Raw genomic sequence first — 12717 nt, forward strand, 5'->3', positions numbered from 1 at the left:
AATATTTTCATCAAGGAATTTTATTTTATTTTCGCTTGGTGATATATCATGAAGATATTTTGCTGTGAGCTTTGATTTTGATTAGTTGTGTTTATTCGTTTTTAATTGGGTTTATAGACAAAAAAAAATTAAATTGGTTCGGTTCACTTAAATATTGGCCATGTAAATAAAAATGAGAATTATAGCGTCAATGGGAGAAAATTAATGGGATAAATTTCATAACCAGGATTTTTTACTTCTTGTCACAAATATATCACTAAAAAAACTCCCTAAATTGGTATTTATGAATCCGTGAAAACACTAAATTACTTTACATACTCTAATCACTAAATAAATAAAATAGCAGATTTTTTTAATTAATAATATTTTGATGATTTTTAAGAAAATATATATACATATATATTTTGACGAGTTCCTCGGATATTTCTCTATTTAATTTTTTTTTTTGTTTTTGGTGTAAATGTTAAAATTTATACCAAATTTTCTTTTTTGAAAGAAGTTACAAAGAAAACAAGTAGCGGAATGAAAAACAAACTAAAACAACACCTGAGAAAGAAAGAAGAAGCAATCCCTAGAGATAAATGGACTATTTCTGTGGACTATTTCTCTATTTAATTTGTAATTTCACTAATCATTTTTGCTCCCTAATTTGTTTTATAGACACCAAAACGTTGAGCATAATCACAACAAATAAAGATAGATTGAAACCGAACATTCGCTCCCCATACAACATAATTACTAACGTACTTAGTTATATCTCCCACATACTAAACGATACAACATAATCACTAACGTACGTACTTATTTAATTTTATTAATTAACGATACAGTAAAAGATCAATCACTTCATGAATCCTTGAGCAATCTTGGCATAACCTCCCAACCCACCACCAGACTCCTCTTCGGCTTTCTTAGCTTCCGGTTCAGCCTGACTTACCGGAGGAGGAGCACCGGCAGCCGGAGGAGGAGCACCGGCAGCCGGAGGAGGAGTACCGGCGCCGCCGGAAGAATGTGAGGATTCGAAATCGCTTAGATACTTCTCGGCCTTCTCGAGGTACTGACCAGCGCCGCTCTTTTCATCGAGCTTTCCGTATTTTTGGGCAGCATCCAAGATATCAGCGCTGGCTCCAGCGACTTTAGCCTTGTCGAGTTTGTCTGATTCGTTACGAGCCGCGGCTTGAGCAGCTTCGGCTACAACCTTGGCACTAGCCATGAGCTCGGAGGAAGAAGCTGGTCTGTTGGCTGCTTCGGTTCCTTCGACGGGCTTGTTGTGGTCTGGCTCCTCCGGTTTGGAGTCGGAGAATTTCTTGACCTGATCGGAGAGGAAGTTCATCTTTTGTTGCCTTTTTTTTTGTCTTCTGAATATGATCTTGTGTGTGTTGGATGTAAGAACTAGGAGATAGTGGTGTGTGTATATATAGACAGGATATTTGTCCACTACAAGGATATTCTTTTTCAAATTTAATAAATGGATCCTCTATTAATTATGAGAAATAAACAAAGTTATATATAACATTGTAGACCTAACTCTTTTGTATTTAAACTACAAAATATCAGAGGAATAAAAAAAACTCTAATCAGTTATCAAGTTTAGTACTCCTATTCTTAATAATATTGTTGTATGTTACAAAAGTATAGTTTTAGACTTTGATGAGAAGACATATTACACTTGGTAAAGTTAGTTGATGTGGGTTGTCTGTCGTGGCCGAAAGGAAATTTAGTGATCAGTTATTATTATATTCATGACTGAATGTGATGTTCGCTTGTGGATCACACACATAGATATTTCTTATGTGGTGTTCAATGCATTGTTTCAAGCTCGAATACGAGTTATCACATAATTATCATTATTGATTTCCATTAAAGGCAATTCGTGTAGGCTGAAGGTTCGGTGGATGATAAATAGTGCAATCACTTTCTTTTGTCGGTAGAGTAAAATACAAGTTTTTTTAATTAATAAATACAAAAAGAGCACCACGTAGGCTTTTCAAACTCAGTTCCATACGGGTCTAATAAACATTTCTCACTGAGCCCCATAATAATAGCATTACTGTTTTCCATTGAAGGGTGAAGGCAGTCGGGTCTATGAAATTATTGGTTTTCCATTGAATGGTGAAGTCAGTCGTGTCGGCAGAAGGTTGGGTGGATGATAAATACAATCACTTTCTTTTGTAGGTAGAGTAAATGACAAGTTTTCTTAAATATGAAAAAAAAAAAAAAAAAAGAGCACCCCACGTACTCAAGTATAGCCTTTCAATCTTAGCATGATACGGGTCTACCAGGCAAAATTTACTGAGCCAACAATAAATACATTAGTGTCCCAAGGTTTACATTAGTTATTATGTTTGGAAGAATAGTAATTAACTTTAAATGCAATCTTATATAAATGTTTTGGCAAGACGTCCATTTTGGTTTGAGTTTTAAGAAGAAATTAACCATAGCTTTCATGTGTGGAGATTATGAGTTGCGCTACACCTTACACGACATTTCAGCTACATTGAAGTACTCCATTAAGTGGATCATCCGTGACATTGGTGACAAGACAGCTCTCGTTTCACACATTAATTTGGAAATATAAAGTCATGATCGTGGTTACTCGTGACTGAGTATGGGATGAGTCAGCCAACAATTTTTGTATAGTTTGGCAAAAAGGTCCAAAGTCCATTTGTTTGTTTAGAGAGTATCATGTGTAAGATTTTGCAAGGAATGATGTTGCATTTCGTTGTTTACATGGTGCATAAATCTCTTTTGATAAGCCATATCATTTATCTCTCACACACACATACACATTAATATATAAAGCTACAAGTATATGAGATCCTTTGTTTCAGTCTCAGAAACAAGAACATGCTTTTCCAGGAATTTTACCGGTTTTACGTACAATACCGGCTCTCTCCTTCACCTTCAACTCTTCGTTCTGCCTTTGTTTCTCTGCCTGAGCTCTGGCTCCGGCAGCAATATGTTCGATGTATTCCATGTCTTCTCTAAATCTCTGCAATCCTCTCTTTTTCCTCTGTTCTTGTTCGCTCTGCTGTTTCATGTACCAACTATGGTTAGATAAAACACATTTTCAGACTATCATGAGATTAGACTGAACAAAGTCAAATAACATTATAAACCTCAGATTTGTCCAGCTTCCTTCTAGCTTTGTCCCTCTTCTTGGCTTCCCATAAATCGATCTTTCTGTTTAACTTCTCGTACCTGAGCATGTGTAATACATATGTTAAGTGTAATAACAACACATATGTATAAGTTATTTTTTTGTGTATTGTTTGAGACTTACCTTGCTTTGATCTTAGCTAGTTCAGCTTTTTCCCAAGCATCAGCTGTAGAATCATGTTCTCGACTTGTACCCCCAGAACTTGGCCTTTTAGTTTCTCTAGGTGGAAGCTGCAGAGGCGAAGGTGTTAGATGAGGAGGAGGAGGTGGTGGTGGTGGAGCACGACGTTCTGACCGTGTCCTAACCGGTGGCTGTAACTGCATTGGAGCTGGCGGTTCAGATACAACCGAAGCAGGTTTCTTTAGTCTTTCATGTGTCTCCCCTGAATCTTCACTTTGTCTGGTACGATCTCCTTTCAAGTCCATGGAGAATGTAGGAGTCTTTTTGACAGACGATGACTTTCGCACCGGAGACTTTGGCGTGGGAAGTTTGTTATCATTTAGTTCTGGTTCTCTAAATGAAAGTTGTCCTGTCTCAACGTAACAAAAAATGCAAAGTTGATTTGTAACATGCAGTAAATAATTAACTTTCAAAAAAAAAAACATGCAGTAAACAGTAATATCCAATCTTGAGTTGTTCTTAAACGTCACCTGAGAATCTTCTTGATAAGCTTCTCGGTTCCTCTATAGGAAACGCATCTTCTCGGCCACTCTGAAAAGTTTAAATTTATAAATACATCTTTCTCAAAAGATAAGAATGTCTTTTAATTTTCTCTTTCTTAAGAACCCTTACATGATAACTCTCTAGCGAAGTTTCTTTCAAAGTGGTTATGGCATAAGCAGTGGCCGCAACTGCAGCTGCATAGTCCATGTCAGTGATCGAGTCATAACTTTGGTCGCTCAGTTGTCTCGAGAACTGCTTCTCTAACCAGTTTGAGGCCTTCTTCTTATCTACCAGAACACGTAATATGATATAAACCATATAAGGTAAAAAATTAATCAAGCATCTTATAATGATAGGGATATCAAGAACAACATAGTAGAAGTTTGTGGCACCTCCTTTGAATGAAACAGACTTCCTTGGTGGCAATTCCTTCTCTCTAGTGGAGCTATCAACCTCACCAGTTTTTACCCGGGCAGCTGGATGCCTCCTCCTGAGATAGACATATCAAACTTATACATAAATTAATATATCAAACTTGCACATCATATATGTCTATCTATATGTATTGTGCTTGAATAGAAGAGATGAATTGTGGTGTTTAGTTATTTACCTTGTTTGCTTGATCAAGCTATCCATTTCAATGTAACATATGGTGGGAGAACTTGAGAGGGACTGTTTTAGATGTGTTGGAGGGGTTTTGAAGGTTTTTTTTCAGGTTATTACTTTGCATGCAAGTTACAGATTTGGATCATAAAAGTGTGTAGGTTAAGTAAAGAACACTTTTTCTCTTTCTTTTCCCTCTTTGCCTTTTTGGTTCTTTGCTTTCTCAAATGGACAGTGAAAAGAAAAGAAAAACCTTAATTTTCATACATGGATAAGGAATCATTTGCATGAAGTAAAACACATCAACGACAATCTGGCTGGATCTTGATTCCTAAGAACCAGACAACAATGATTTGTATATGAAAGAGAGTTGTTATATGCACAAACAAGCAATAAAAATTGAGGACCTAAATGTGCACACCGATCGCCTTCATGTCTGTCTATGTACCTGCATTGCAACATACATCAACCAACCAAATTAATTATAACTATTAACATGGGTGATATACATCCTCTAAGGATGCAAGACAGCACATGGGTCTTTCAAGATCAATGCAAGTTCTTAAGGTGAGTTTCTTAGTGTAATATAAGATATGTCCCTTAGCTTTTAACCAAGAAACATTAATAAACGTCTCATAAATAAGAAATATAAAAAACTCAAATCATGCTCTAAGAACCCCAAATGGGTCTTTCCCATTAATCATGCTCTTGCAAGCTAGTCTTGGTGTATATTAACAAGTACAGAGTGTGTGTGTGTGTGAAGAACATCACAGTGTCTTAAGCCGCCCAATTTGTGGAGGAATAGGGTCCAGTCAATTTGTTGTTGTGCAGATCCCTCATAATCCAATTCCTTTAAAACAAATCATACCCTGAGGTGGGGCAATGTTTCTTCCAACTTAATTAAAGAACATGAGAACTAACATCAGAAACATGTCAAACGGAGAGCCCTACGTAAGCTTAGAGAGGTTCAAGAGTCCATCTCTACGGAGGGTGATACGTCATAAATTAAAAAAAAAAAGCTTAAATTTTTAAAACAAAATCCAACTAACGGAAAACGATAAAAAGCCGTCGTATTGAACCACTGTGTTGTAATCATTTCACTTCCTCCTCCTCCGTCGTCGCATCTATCGCAATGGTCGTCAATTTAGCTTTCCTCCTCCTCCTCCTCCTCTTCGTATCCTCAGCTAACGCCAAAGCAACCGTTTCCATCTCCCCAAAAACTCTAAACCGATCCGGCGATTCCGTCGTCATCAAATGGTCCGGCGTCGAGTCCCCCTCCGATCTCGACTGGCTAGGCATCTACTCCCCTCCGACCTCTCCTCACGACCACTTCATCGGCTACAAACTCCTCAACGCTTCCTCCACGTGGCGATCCGGCTCCGGCTCGATCTCCCTCCCTCTCACCAACCTCCGATCGAACTACTCGTTCCGTATCTTCCGATGGACGCAGTCCGAGATCGATCCAAAGCACCTGGATCACGATCAGAATCCGTTACCGGGAACTAAACACCTCTTGGCGGAATCGGAGGAGGTGAGTTTCGGATCCGGCGTCGGGAAGCCGGAGCAGATTCATTTGGCGTTCGAGGATGGAGTTAACGGGATGAGAGTTACGTTCGTAGCTGGGGACGGTGAAGAGAGGTTTGTGAGGTACGGAGAAAGGAAGGAGAGGTTGGGAAACTCCGCGCCGGCGCGGGGGGTTAGGTACGAGAGAGAGCATATGTGTAATGCTCCGGCTAATACCACTATTGGCTGGAGAGATCCCGGTTGGATTTTCGATGCCGTTATGAAGAATTTGAACGGTGGCGTTAAGTATTACTATCAGGTAAATCACTTATATCCAATTTTTTTTTAAATGGGATTTTTATTCAAATCAGTTAAAACAGTTAAAACAATTTAAATTGGTTTAAATCAATATAAATTGGTTTAAATCTCTTAAAAATCAAACAATAATGTTAGTTTAAATCCACATATTATCTAGTTTTTTATAATTCATCAAAAAAAAATTATAATTAAATCTAAAACCTATGAAATTTAACAGAAATATAAAATATAGAAAAAAATAAATCTGATTTATGTTTATTTAAATCGGTTTAAACAGTTCTAAATGGTTAAATAATCTAAATTGGTTTAAATAAGTATAAATCTCTTAAATCAATCAACATTGTTAGTTTAAAGCCAATAATAGTATAGATATATTTTTGTATATTTAATTTTTATATTTCATCAAAATAATTTTGTCATTAAACCTAAAAATTAAAATATCTAACATAAATATAAAATATAAAGTAATAAATCAATAATTTGTTAATGATTACATTGCTCCTAATAATCAGCTTAGTCTGCTATTCCTCTACTAAGCAGGTCTAGTGATTGTTTGAACATTGATTATGTCTTTTTTTGTATCAGGTTGGGAGTGATTCAAAGGGATGGAGTGAGATCCATAGCTTCATTGCTCGAGATGTCTACTCTGAAGAAACCATAGCTTTCATGTTTGGAGACATGGGTTGCGCTACACCTTACACGACCTTTATCCGCACGCAAGACGAGAGTATCTCCACACTGAAGTGGATCCTACGCGACATCGAAGCTCTCGGTGACAAACCTGCTCTCGTTTCGCACATTGGAGATATAAGCTACGCTCGTGGCTACTCGTGGGTGTGGGATGAGTTCTTCGCTCAGATCGAGCCTATTGCCTCGAGAGTTCCTTACCATGTTTGTATTGGTAACCACGAGTATGATTTTCCTGCTCAGCCTTGGAAGCCTGATTGGGCAGCTTAGACTTACGGAAACGACGGTGGTGGAGAGTGCAGTGTGCCGTATAGTATGAGGTTCAACATGCCTGGAAACTCATCAGAGCCTACTGGGACGAAAGCTCCTCCGACGAGGAATCTTTACTACTCTTACGACGTGGGTTCGGTTCATTTCGTTTATATCTCCACTGAGACGAATTTTCTTAGAGGAGGGAGACAGTACGAGTTTGTAAAGCGTGATCTAGAGTCTGTGAACAGGGAGAAGACGCCGTTCGTTGTTGTGCAAGGGCACAGGCCGATGTACACTACGAGCAACGAGGTTAGAGATGCGATGATTAGGCAAAAGATGGTCGAGCATTTGGAACCGTTGCTTGTGGAGAACGACGTGACGCTTGCTCTGTGGGGACATGTTCATAGATACGAAAGGTTTTGTCCGATGAGGAACAACACTTGCGGGAAGCTGTGGAGAGGAAGTCCGGTTCATCTTGTGATCGGTATGGCTGGTCAAGATTGGCAACCGATTTGGGAGCCGAGACCGAACCATCCAGGTCTTCCTATATTCCCTCAGCCTGAACAGTCGATGTACAGGACGGGTGAGTTTGGGTACACACGTTTGGTTGCGAACAAAGAGAAGCTCACTGTTTCGTTTGTGGGTAACCATGATGGAGAAGTTCATGATACGGTTGAGATGTTGGCATCTGGAGAAGTAATCAGTGGGAGCAAAGACGATACTGTTAAGACCGTTCCTGCATCTGCAACACTTGTGGGAAAAGCTGAGTCTAATGTCTCTTGGTATGTCAAAGGAGCAGGCTTGATGGTTATGGGTGTGCTTTTAGGGTTCATTGTTGGGTTTTTTACCAAGGGAAAGAAAGGATCTACACCTGATAACCGTTGGATCCCAGTCAAGAACGAGGAGACTTAAGACTGAAGAAGTGAATCTACTTAGGGGAACATGTTTGTATAGTATTGTATTCCGACGGTAAGAACCAAAAGTTTTTGTACACTAAACGAGTATATATGTACGCATTTGGAACTTTGCTGTTCCCTCGAGATTTGAGAACAATGAGACAATGAGACAAGACAAGACTATTGATCAAGTTTTTTTAAGAACTTGGTGAAGGAAAAACACAAACTTATTATGATATCCAAAGAGAAAAGATTCAGATTAAGAAGTATCCAGAAAAAGGAAAATGAAAATGGTTACCAAAAATAGAAACCTGTGACAGAGACTCTCTTTTTTTGTGTACCGTTGAAAGCATTGGTCTGAGGAAGGGAGAAAGACGGGTAATCAGCCACAACATCACATCCTCTGTTCGAGTCTATGTAATAGCCAACACACACTGCTTTTAAAGGTCTCAAGAGAGACTCAGGTTATTGCTCTGCGTTTTTCTTACCAAACATCTAGAGAAATTGATTACTGCAATGTTTAGTATATGAAAATCTGTACTACAGATGAAAAAGTTAGTTTATTAAACAGTTTTTGAAGATTTTTTCTTCAAACAAGAAAATCTAATTCTAATTTACAAAGGTTGAATAAATGCATTTACATACACAAGATTCAAAACTAGAGCAGAGTAACAAATGAAGAAGATTGCAGACTTTCTTCATCTACTTTCCCATAAAGAAATCATCCTCCCATGGGTCTTGACCAAAGATCTCGTCGATGATGTTCGACGTTGGAAGAAGATCAATGTTCTTACTCCAAAATTGATCTGGTAGTATCGAATCACAAGGATCAAAAGAATACGGATGATCCTCCACAAGATCATTGCAGTGGCGCCAGTAATTCCCAACGTTGGAGGATTCTTCTCTCTTTCTAACTGGACAACGAGAAGAGATTGCATTACTGGACTTGAAGTCGTAGGACATGCATGAATCTTCTTCAGCATTCACCTCTTCTTCTTCTTGAACTCTTGAGAGGCTCTTTCCAGGAGTTTCAGGACCATGAAACGTGTTGTCATACTCAACTTGCCACTCGTCATCATCGCTATCAATGTCCAGGCTTCTAGAACGATTCTGGACAGCTCGTCTTCGCAGGATGAAGACATTGAAGTAATAGCTCACAATCTCCTTCATGGTTCGTGAAGGAAACGCAGACTTTAGTTGTTTCCAGAAATCACGGTCTAGTGAAACAGGGTTGGAGTAAACAACCTCGTGGAATAGATCCTCCTCGTCTTCAGTAAGCTTACCAGCAACTTCCTCCCCCATTTCACCCAGACCTAAGTTAAGACCTCTTTCATCTCCAATAGTTTCAAACAAACCTTCTCTGTTTTCCATTATATGCTGCTGCACGCATCTGATGGACCCTTTATCCATGCAGATGCAATCCTTTCTCCCTTTACCAATTTCGTCAGTTTCACAGTCAGGCATTGGAATAACGCACTTCCCCATCATCACTTCTTCTTCATTGTGATCACGTACTTCATCCTTGACACATTCAGGGATATCAGCCTGGTAATCCGACCCGATAGGAACTGCTTTTCTAGGAGAGCTTTGACACCACTCAACATCGTCTTCAAGGCAAAATGGTCTCCAGAGACAATCTGACTCCGGAGACTCATCAGAAAGTGTAGACTGAGTCGTCCCACCAGACTGAGAATCCTCCTCAAAACCGGATGTCATCCAAGAGAGAGGTGCATCAGTCTCAACGTTAGCCTCACATTTAAACCCATAGAGATCACTCGGATCGTCGTCTCCTGCTAAAACAACACACAACAAATAAGCAAGATGCTTGTGTTTATCATGTTAACCCCTCAGCAAGAGACTCATGTTATTATTTTACCTATGGCAACACCTGGCTTCTCCAAAGAAGCACGATATGGAACTCCTTCATCTAGTTTGGCCAGCTTATTGGCATAACTAATATGCCTTTCATGCTTCACGTTAAGCTGTTGCACATCCTCAGCTTCAAAAGTTCGCTTAAAACCCATATTTTTTTACAACCTGTAAAATAAAAACAAAAGCCATTTAGTTACTTGGTCTGAAAGTTATCTACGTCATCCACAGACACACACTAACAAGTGACAAACAACTATGAATACAGTTATTACCTAAGTGGCAAAGTAAATTAAAAATATGAGTGAATTAAAAAAATCCCCAAATTAGAAAGACCTAACCCTAAATTTTTCAATTAACAGCTTAAATCACCAAATCAAGAATCAAAACTCAAAGAATCGGTTAATTACCGAAAACACAGACAAAAGCCCTCTATTAATTTCCAGATCTGACGAACCCTAGAACATCAAAAGTCAACGAGAATCCAAATCCGATTTTTTTCTGGGGGAAAACTAGAATTAAGAACATATCCGATAAGATTATCGAAGTAATTCAACATCTAAACAAAAAATTTGATCAGATCTGTTGCTCAAAGATCTAGATCTAGCTCAAAACCTAAATTTGACAAAAATAAATGGATGATATCAAAACAGGTATCAATCGAAAGAGAAAATCAAGAGGAAAACGAAAATTACAATTGATTTGAAGATCGATGTGGAAGAAGGAGTAGATCTGAACACGAATCGAAGAAAAAAAATTGGGGGAATTTTCGAATGCGGCTAGGATTGAATAATCGTGCCCGATTTTGAAACCCGGATTAAATTCGGATACCGAGACAACATCGAATGAGCTGTCACTTATTAAAAATCATTGAATGACTCGAAATTACAATACTATCCTCGCGGTATATCAGCACGTGCCTAGCAGCAACTTGCGTTGGAATATCCTTCGTATCTATCTTCCTAAACCGAACTTATGTCGACAACACTGATTGCCAGATTGGTATAGAACAAACCGGACCAAACAAATTGAACCGGTTATAATAAACCCTAAATCCCCAAATCAGATTACCCTTCTTCAACCTCTCGACGACGCCGAGTAGATTCCTTCTCCGCGTCTCTCCAGCTTCCCGATCTCTACAGTTCCTCGTGATCTGTGTAAGCTTATCTTCATTTTGATTCATTGAAAGCCTATTTTCAAGTGCAAATTCTGCTCTGATGATGCTCTCTTTGCTTGATTCTTCATGAATCATTGATCTATGATGTTACTTGTTGAGCTAGTTACTGAAAGTTTGATGCTTTAAATTTTTCCTGTGTGGTTTCACTTTTGTAGAAACCAATGGCGTTAGTTGTGATTTGTGGGCAACCTTGCGGTGGCAAATCAATAGCTGCAGTAACTTTATCTGAATCACTGAAAGAATCTGATACGAAGCAGAGTGTTAGAATCATAGACGAGGCTTCGTTTCATCTAGACCGCAACCAAAACTATGCCAACATGCCTGCGGAGAAAAACTTGAGAGGAAAGCTCAGGTCTGATGTTGATAGATCAGTTTCGAGGGGAGACATTGTTATTGTAGATTCATTAAATAGCATCAAAGGTTATAGATATGAGCTGTGGTGTATTGCGCGCGCCGCTGGGATTAGGTACTGTGTTGTCTACTGTGATGTGGATGAAGCTCGTTGCAGGGAGTGGAATAAGGAGAGGAGTGATAGAGGGGAGGCTTCGTATGATGATGGTGTGTTTGAAGATCTTGTGAGAAGGTTTGAGAGACCTGAGAGGAGAAACCGATGGGATTCGCCTCTTTTTGAGCTGTACCCTTATCGAGATGGGATTGAGAGATCCTCTCTTGTGATTTTAGAGGCTGTGACTTATCTGACCAAGACTGTTGATTCTAAAACTCAGGATGTGAGAGTTCTTCAGCCGAGTATAGCGACTCAGTCTGCTAGATTCTCTGAAGCGAACTCTCTTTATGAGTTGGATAGGGCGACACAAGAAGTCATCAATGCGGTTGTGGAGCAGCAAGGGCTTGGTGGGGTTATAAGTAGAGTTACTCTTGGCAATGAGCTACCTCCAGTTGAAATCTGCAGACAGGTTGGACTACCGGAGCTAAGGAGGCTTCGAAGAACGTTTGTTAAATTGATGGGTCAAGCGAGTCTGAGCGGGCCACCGTTACCAACTGATGCAGACAGTGCCAAGAGGCGGTTTGTGGATTACTTGAACAGAGAGTTTGGAGGGCAATAACGATTGAAGATTGGGGTTACAGTTTGGGTTTATCGTTTTGTCCAGCACAAGTAAAGTGTACACTTTGTGATCTTCAGTGAGATTTTGGGGATAAATTGATGTAGTACTTCTTATGCAAACATTTATAATCATTTTACAAGTAAAAGTGTTTTTGTTTGTAAATGTAATGTTTGCTTAGTGATAAAGTTGGCTGATCAGAGAAGCATAAAAACGTAATTGGATTGTAAGAACGTCAAAACGAGGATAAAAAATGGAGATGCGGGGTATCGAACCCCGTGCCTCTCGCATGCAAAGCGAGCGCTCTACCATTTGAGCTACATCCCCAGATGACTAAAATACAACCACTATATATTAATAAAAATGCATATCAGTCAGTATATGCATGCTTAGCATACAGGCAAAAGAAATGGATTACATGATTAGACTTGTATATTTATAGACAACATATGCAATCACGTTATAAGTTATAACTAATATAAAGGATCTATTAAAACAAGTTTAAGTTTGATCATAACTTACGAATTC

At 39.0% G+C, this 12717-nt stretch overlaps 6 protein-coding genes and 1 non-coding gene across 9 annotated transcripts; 3 read left to right on the forward strand and 4 right to left on the reverse strand.

Annotated features, from left to right (window-relative positions):
* Positions 1 to 678: 678 nt before the first annotated feature.
* LOC106382341 (nodulin-related protein 2) lies at positions 679 to 1695 on the reverse strand. The gene has a single exon (XM_013822351.3). It carries the CDS (start codon positions 1331 to 1333, stop codon positions 842 to 844), a length of 492 nt encoding a protein of 163 aa, XP_013677805.2. The 5' UTR covers positions 1334 to 1695; the 3' UTR covers positions 679 to 841.
* Positions 1696 to 2688: 993 nt separating this feature from the next.
* Positions 2689 to 4558, reverse strand: LOC106382344 (remorin 1.4). 2 transcript variants are annotated; one of them, XM_022690359.2, is made up of 7 exons: positions 4434 to 4558; positions 4216 to 4313; positions 3953 to 4110; positions 3811 to 3871; positions 3284 to 3689; positions 3120 to 3201; positions 2689 to 3028 (listed from the first exon to the last, which is right to left on the reverse strand). In XM_022690359.2, exons 1-7 carry the CDS (start codon positions 4457 to 4459, stop codon positions 2834 to 2836), a joined length of 1026 nt encoding a protein of 341 aa, XP_022546080.2. In that variant the 5' UTR covers positions 4460 to 4558; the 3' UTR covers positions 2689 to 2833. The 2 variants fall into 2 exon arrangements, with proteins under 2 accessions (XP_022546080.2, XP_048594170.1); XM_048738213.1 differs by having other exon boundaries at positions 2689 to 3031; positions 4434 to 4489.
* Positions 4559 to 5390: 832 nt separating this feature from the next.
* LOC106382345 (probable inactive purple acid phosphatase 2) lies at positions 5391 to 8220 on the forward strand. Its single transcript, XM_013822355.3, has 2 exons — positions 5391 to 6248; positions 6833 to 8220. The coding sequence occupies exons 1-2, from the start codon at positions 5559 to 5561 to the stop codon at positions 7202 to 7204; spliced, it is 1062 nt and encodes a 353-aa protein (XP_013677809.2). The 5' UTR covers positions 5391 to 5558; the 3' UTR covers positions 7205 to 8220.
* LOC125576972 (probable inactive purple acid phosphatase 2) lies at positions 7250 to 8098 on the forward strand. The gene has a single exon (XM_048737538.1). The coding sequence runs from the start codon at positions 7250 to 7252 to the stop codon at positions 8096 to 8098; it is 849 nt and encodes a 282-aa protein (XP_048593495.1).
* A 403-nt stretch (positions 8221 to 8623) lies between the features above and the next one.
* On the reverse strand, positions 8624 to 10823 carry LOC106382346. 2 transcript variants are annotated; one of them, XM_013822357.3, is made up of 3 exons: positions 10647 to 10823; positions 9959 to 10119; positions 8624 to 9872 (listed from the first exon to the last, which is right to left on the reverse strand). In XM_013822357.3, exons 2-3 carry the CDS (start codon positions 10104 to 10106, stop codon positions 8785 to 8787), a joined length of 1236 nt encoding a protein of 411 aa, XP_013677811.2. In that variant the 5' UTR covers positions 10107 to 10119; positions 10647 to 10823; the 3' UTR covers positions 8624 to 8784. The 2 variants fall into 2 exon arrangements, with proteins under 2 accessions (XP_013677811.2, XP_013677810.2); XM_013822356.3 differs by having other exon boundaries at positions 8624 to 9875; positions 10647 to 10807.
* A 117-nt stretch (positions 10824 to 10940) lies between these two features.
* Positions 10941 to 12354, forward strand: LOC106382347 (protein KTI12 homolog). The gene is made up of 2 exons (XM_013822358.3): positions 10941 to 11108; positions 11284 to 12354. The coding sequence occupies exon 2, from the start codon at positions 11290 to 11292 to the stop codon at positions 12190 to 12192; it is 903 nt and encodes a 300-aa protein (XP_013677812.2). The 5' UTR covers positions 10941 to 11108; positions 11284 to 11289; the 3' UTR covers positions 12193 to 12354.
* Positions 12355 to 12443: 89 nt separating this feature from the next.
* Positions 12444 to 12516, reverse strand: TRNAA-UGC. Its single transcript has one exon. It is a non-coding gene; the product is annotated as a tRNA-Ala (tRNA).
* Between the last annotated feature and the right edge of the window lie 201 nt (positions 12517 to 12717).

This window comes from Brassica napus, chromosome A8 (genome assembly GCF_020379485.1).
Source record: "Brassica napus cultivar Da-Ae chromosome A8, Da-Ae, whole genome shotgun sequence".
Taxonomy (NCBI): Eukaryota; Viridiplantae; Streptophyta; class Magnoliopsida; order Brassicales; family Brassicaceae; genus Brassica; species Brassica napus.

Bases quoted from the DNA above. Each gene is read 5' to 3' on its own strand.
- LOC125576972 (XM_048737538.1), top strand. From the start codon at position 7,250: ATGAGGTTCAACATGCCTGGAAACTCATCAGAGCCTACTGGGACGAAA.
- LOC106382344 (XM_048738213.1), bottom strand. From the start codon at position 4,459: ATGGATAGCTTGATCAAGCAAACAAG. The intron at 4,314-4,433 runs GTAAATAACTAA...TGTCTATCTCAG, and splicing joins AGCTTGATCAAGCAAACAAG to GAGGAGGCATCCAGCTGCCC. The intron at 3,202-3,283 runs GTAAGTCTCAAA...ACACATGCTCAG, and splicing joins CTAGCTAAGATCAAAGCAAG to GTACGAGAAGTTAAACAGAA.
- LOC106382346 (XM_013822356.3), bottom strand. From the start codon at position 10,106: ATGGGTTTTAAGCGAACTTTTGAAGCTGAGGATGTGCAACAGCTTAAC. The intron at 9,876-9,958 runs GTAAAATAATAA...GTGTTGTTTTAG, and splicing joins GAAGCCAGGTGTTGCCATAG to CAGGAGACGACGATCCGAGT.
- LOC106382345 (XM_013822355.3), top strand. From the start codon at position 5,559: ATGGTCGTCAATTTAGCTTTCCTCCTCCTCCTCCTCCTCTTCGTATCC. The intron at 6,249-6,832 runs GTAAATCACTTA...TTTTTGTATCAG, and splicing joins GCGTTAAGTATTACTATCAG to GTTGGGAGTGATTCAAAGGG.
- LOC106382341 (XM_013822351.3), bottom strand. From the start codon at position 1,333: ATGAACTTCCTCTCCGATCAGGTCAAGAAATTCTCCGACTCCAAACCG.
- LOC106382347 (XM_013822358.3), top strand. From the start codon at position 11,290: ATGGCGTTAGTTGTGATTTGTGGGCAACCTTGCGGTGGCAAATCAATA.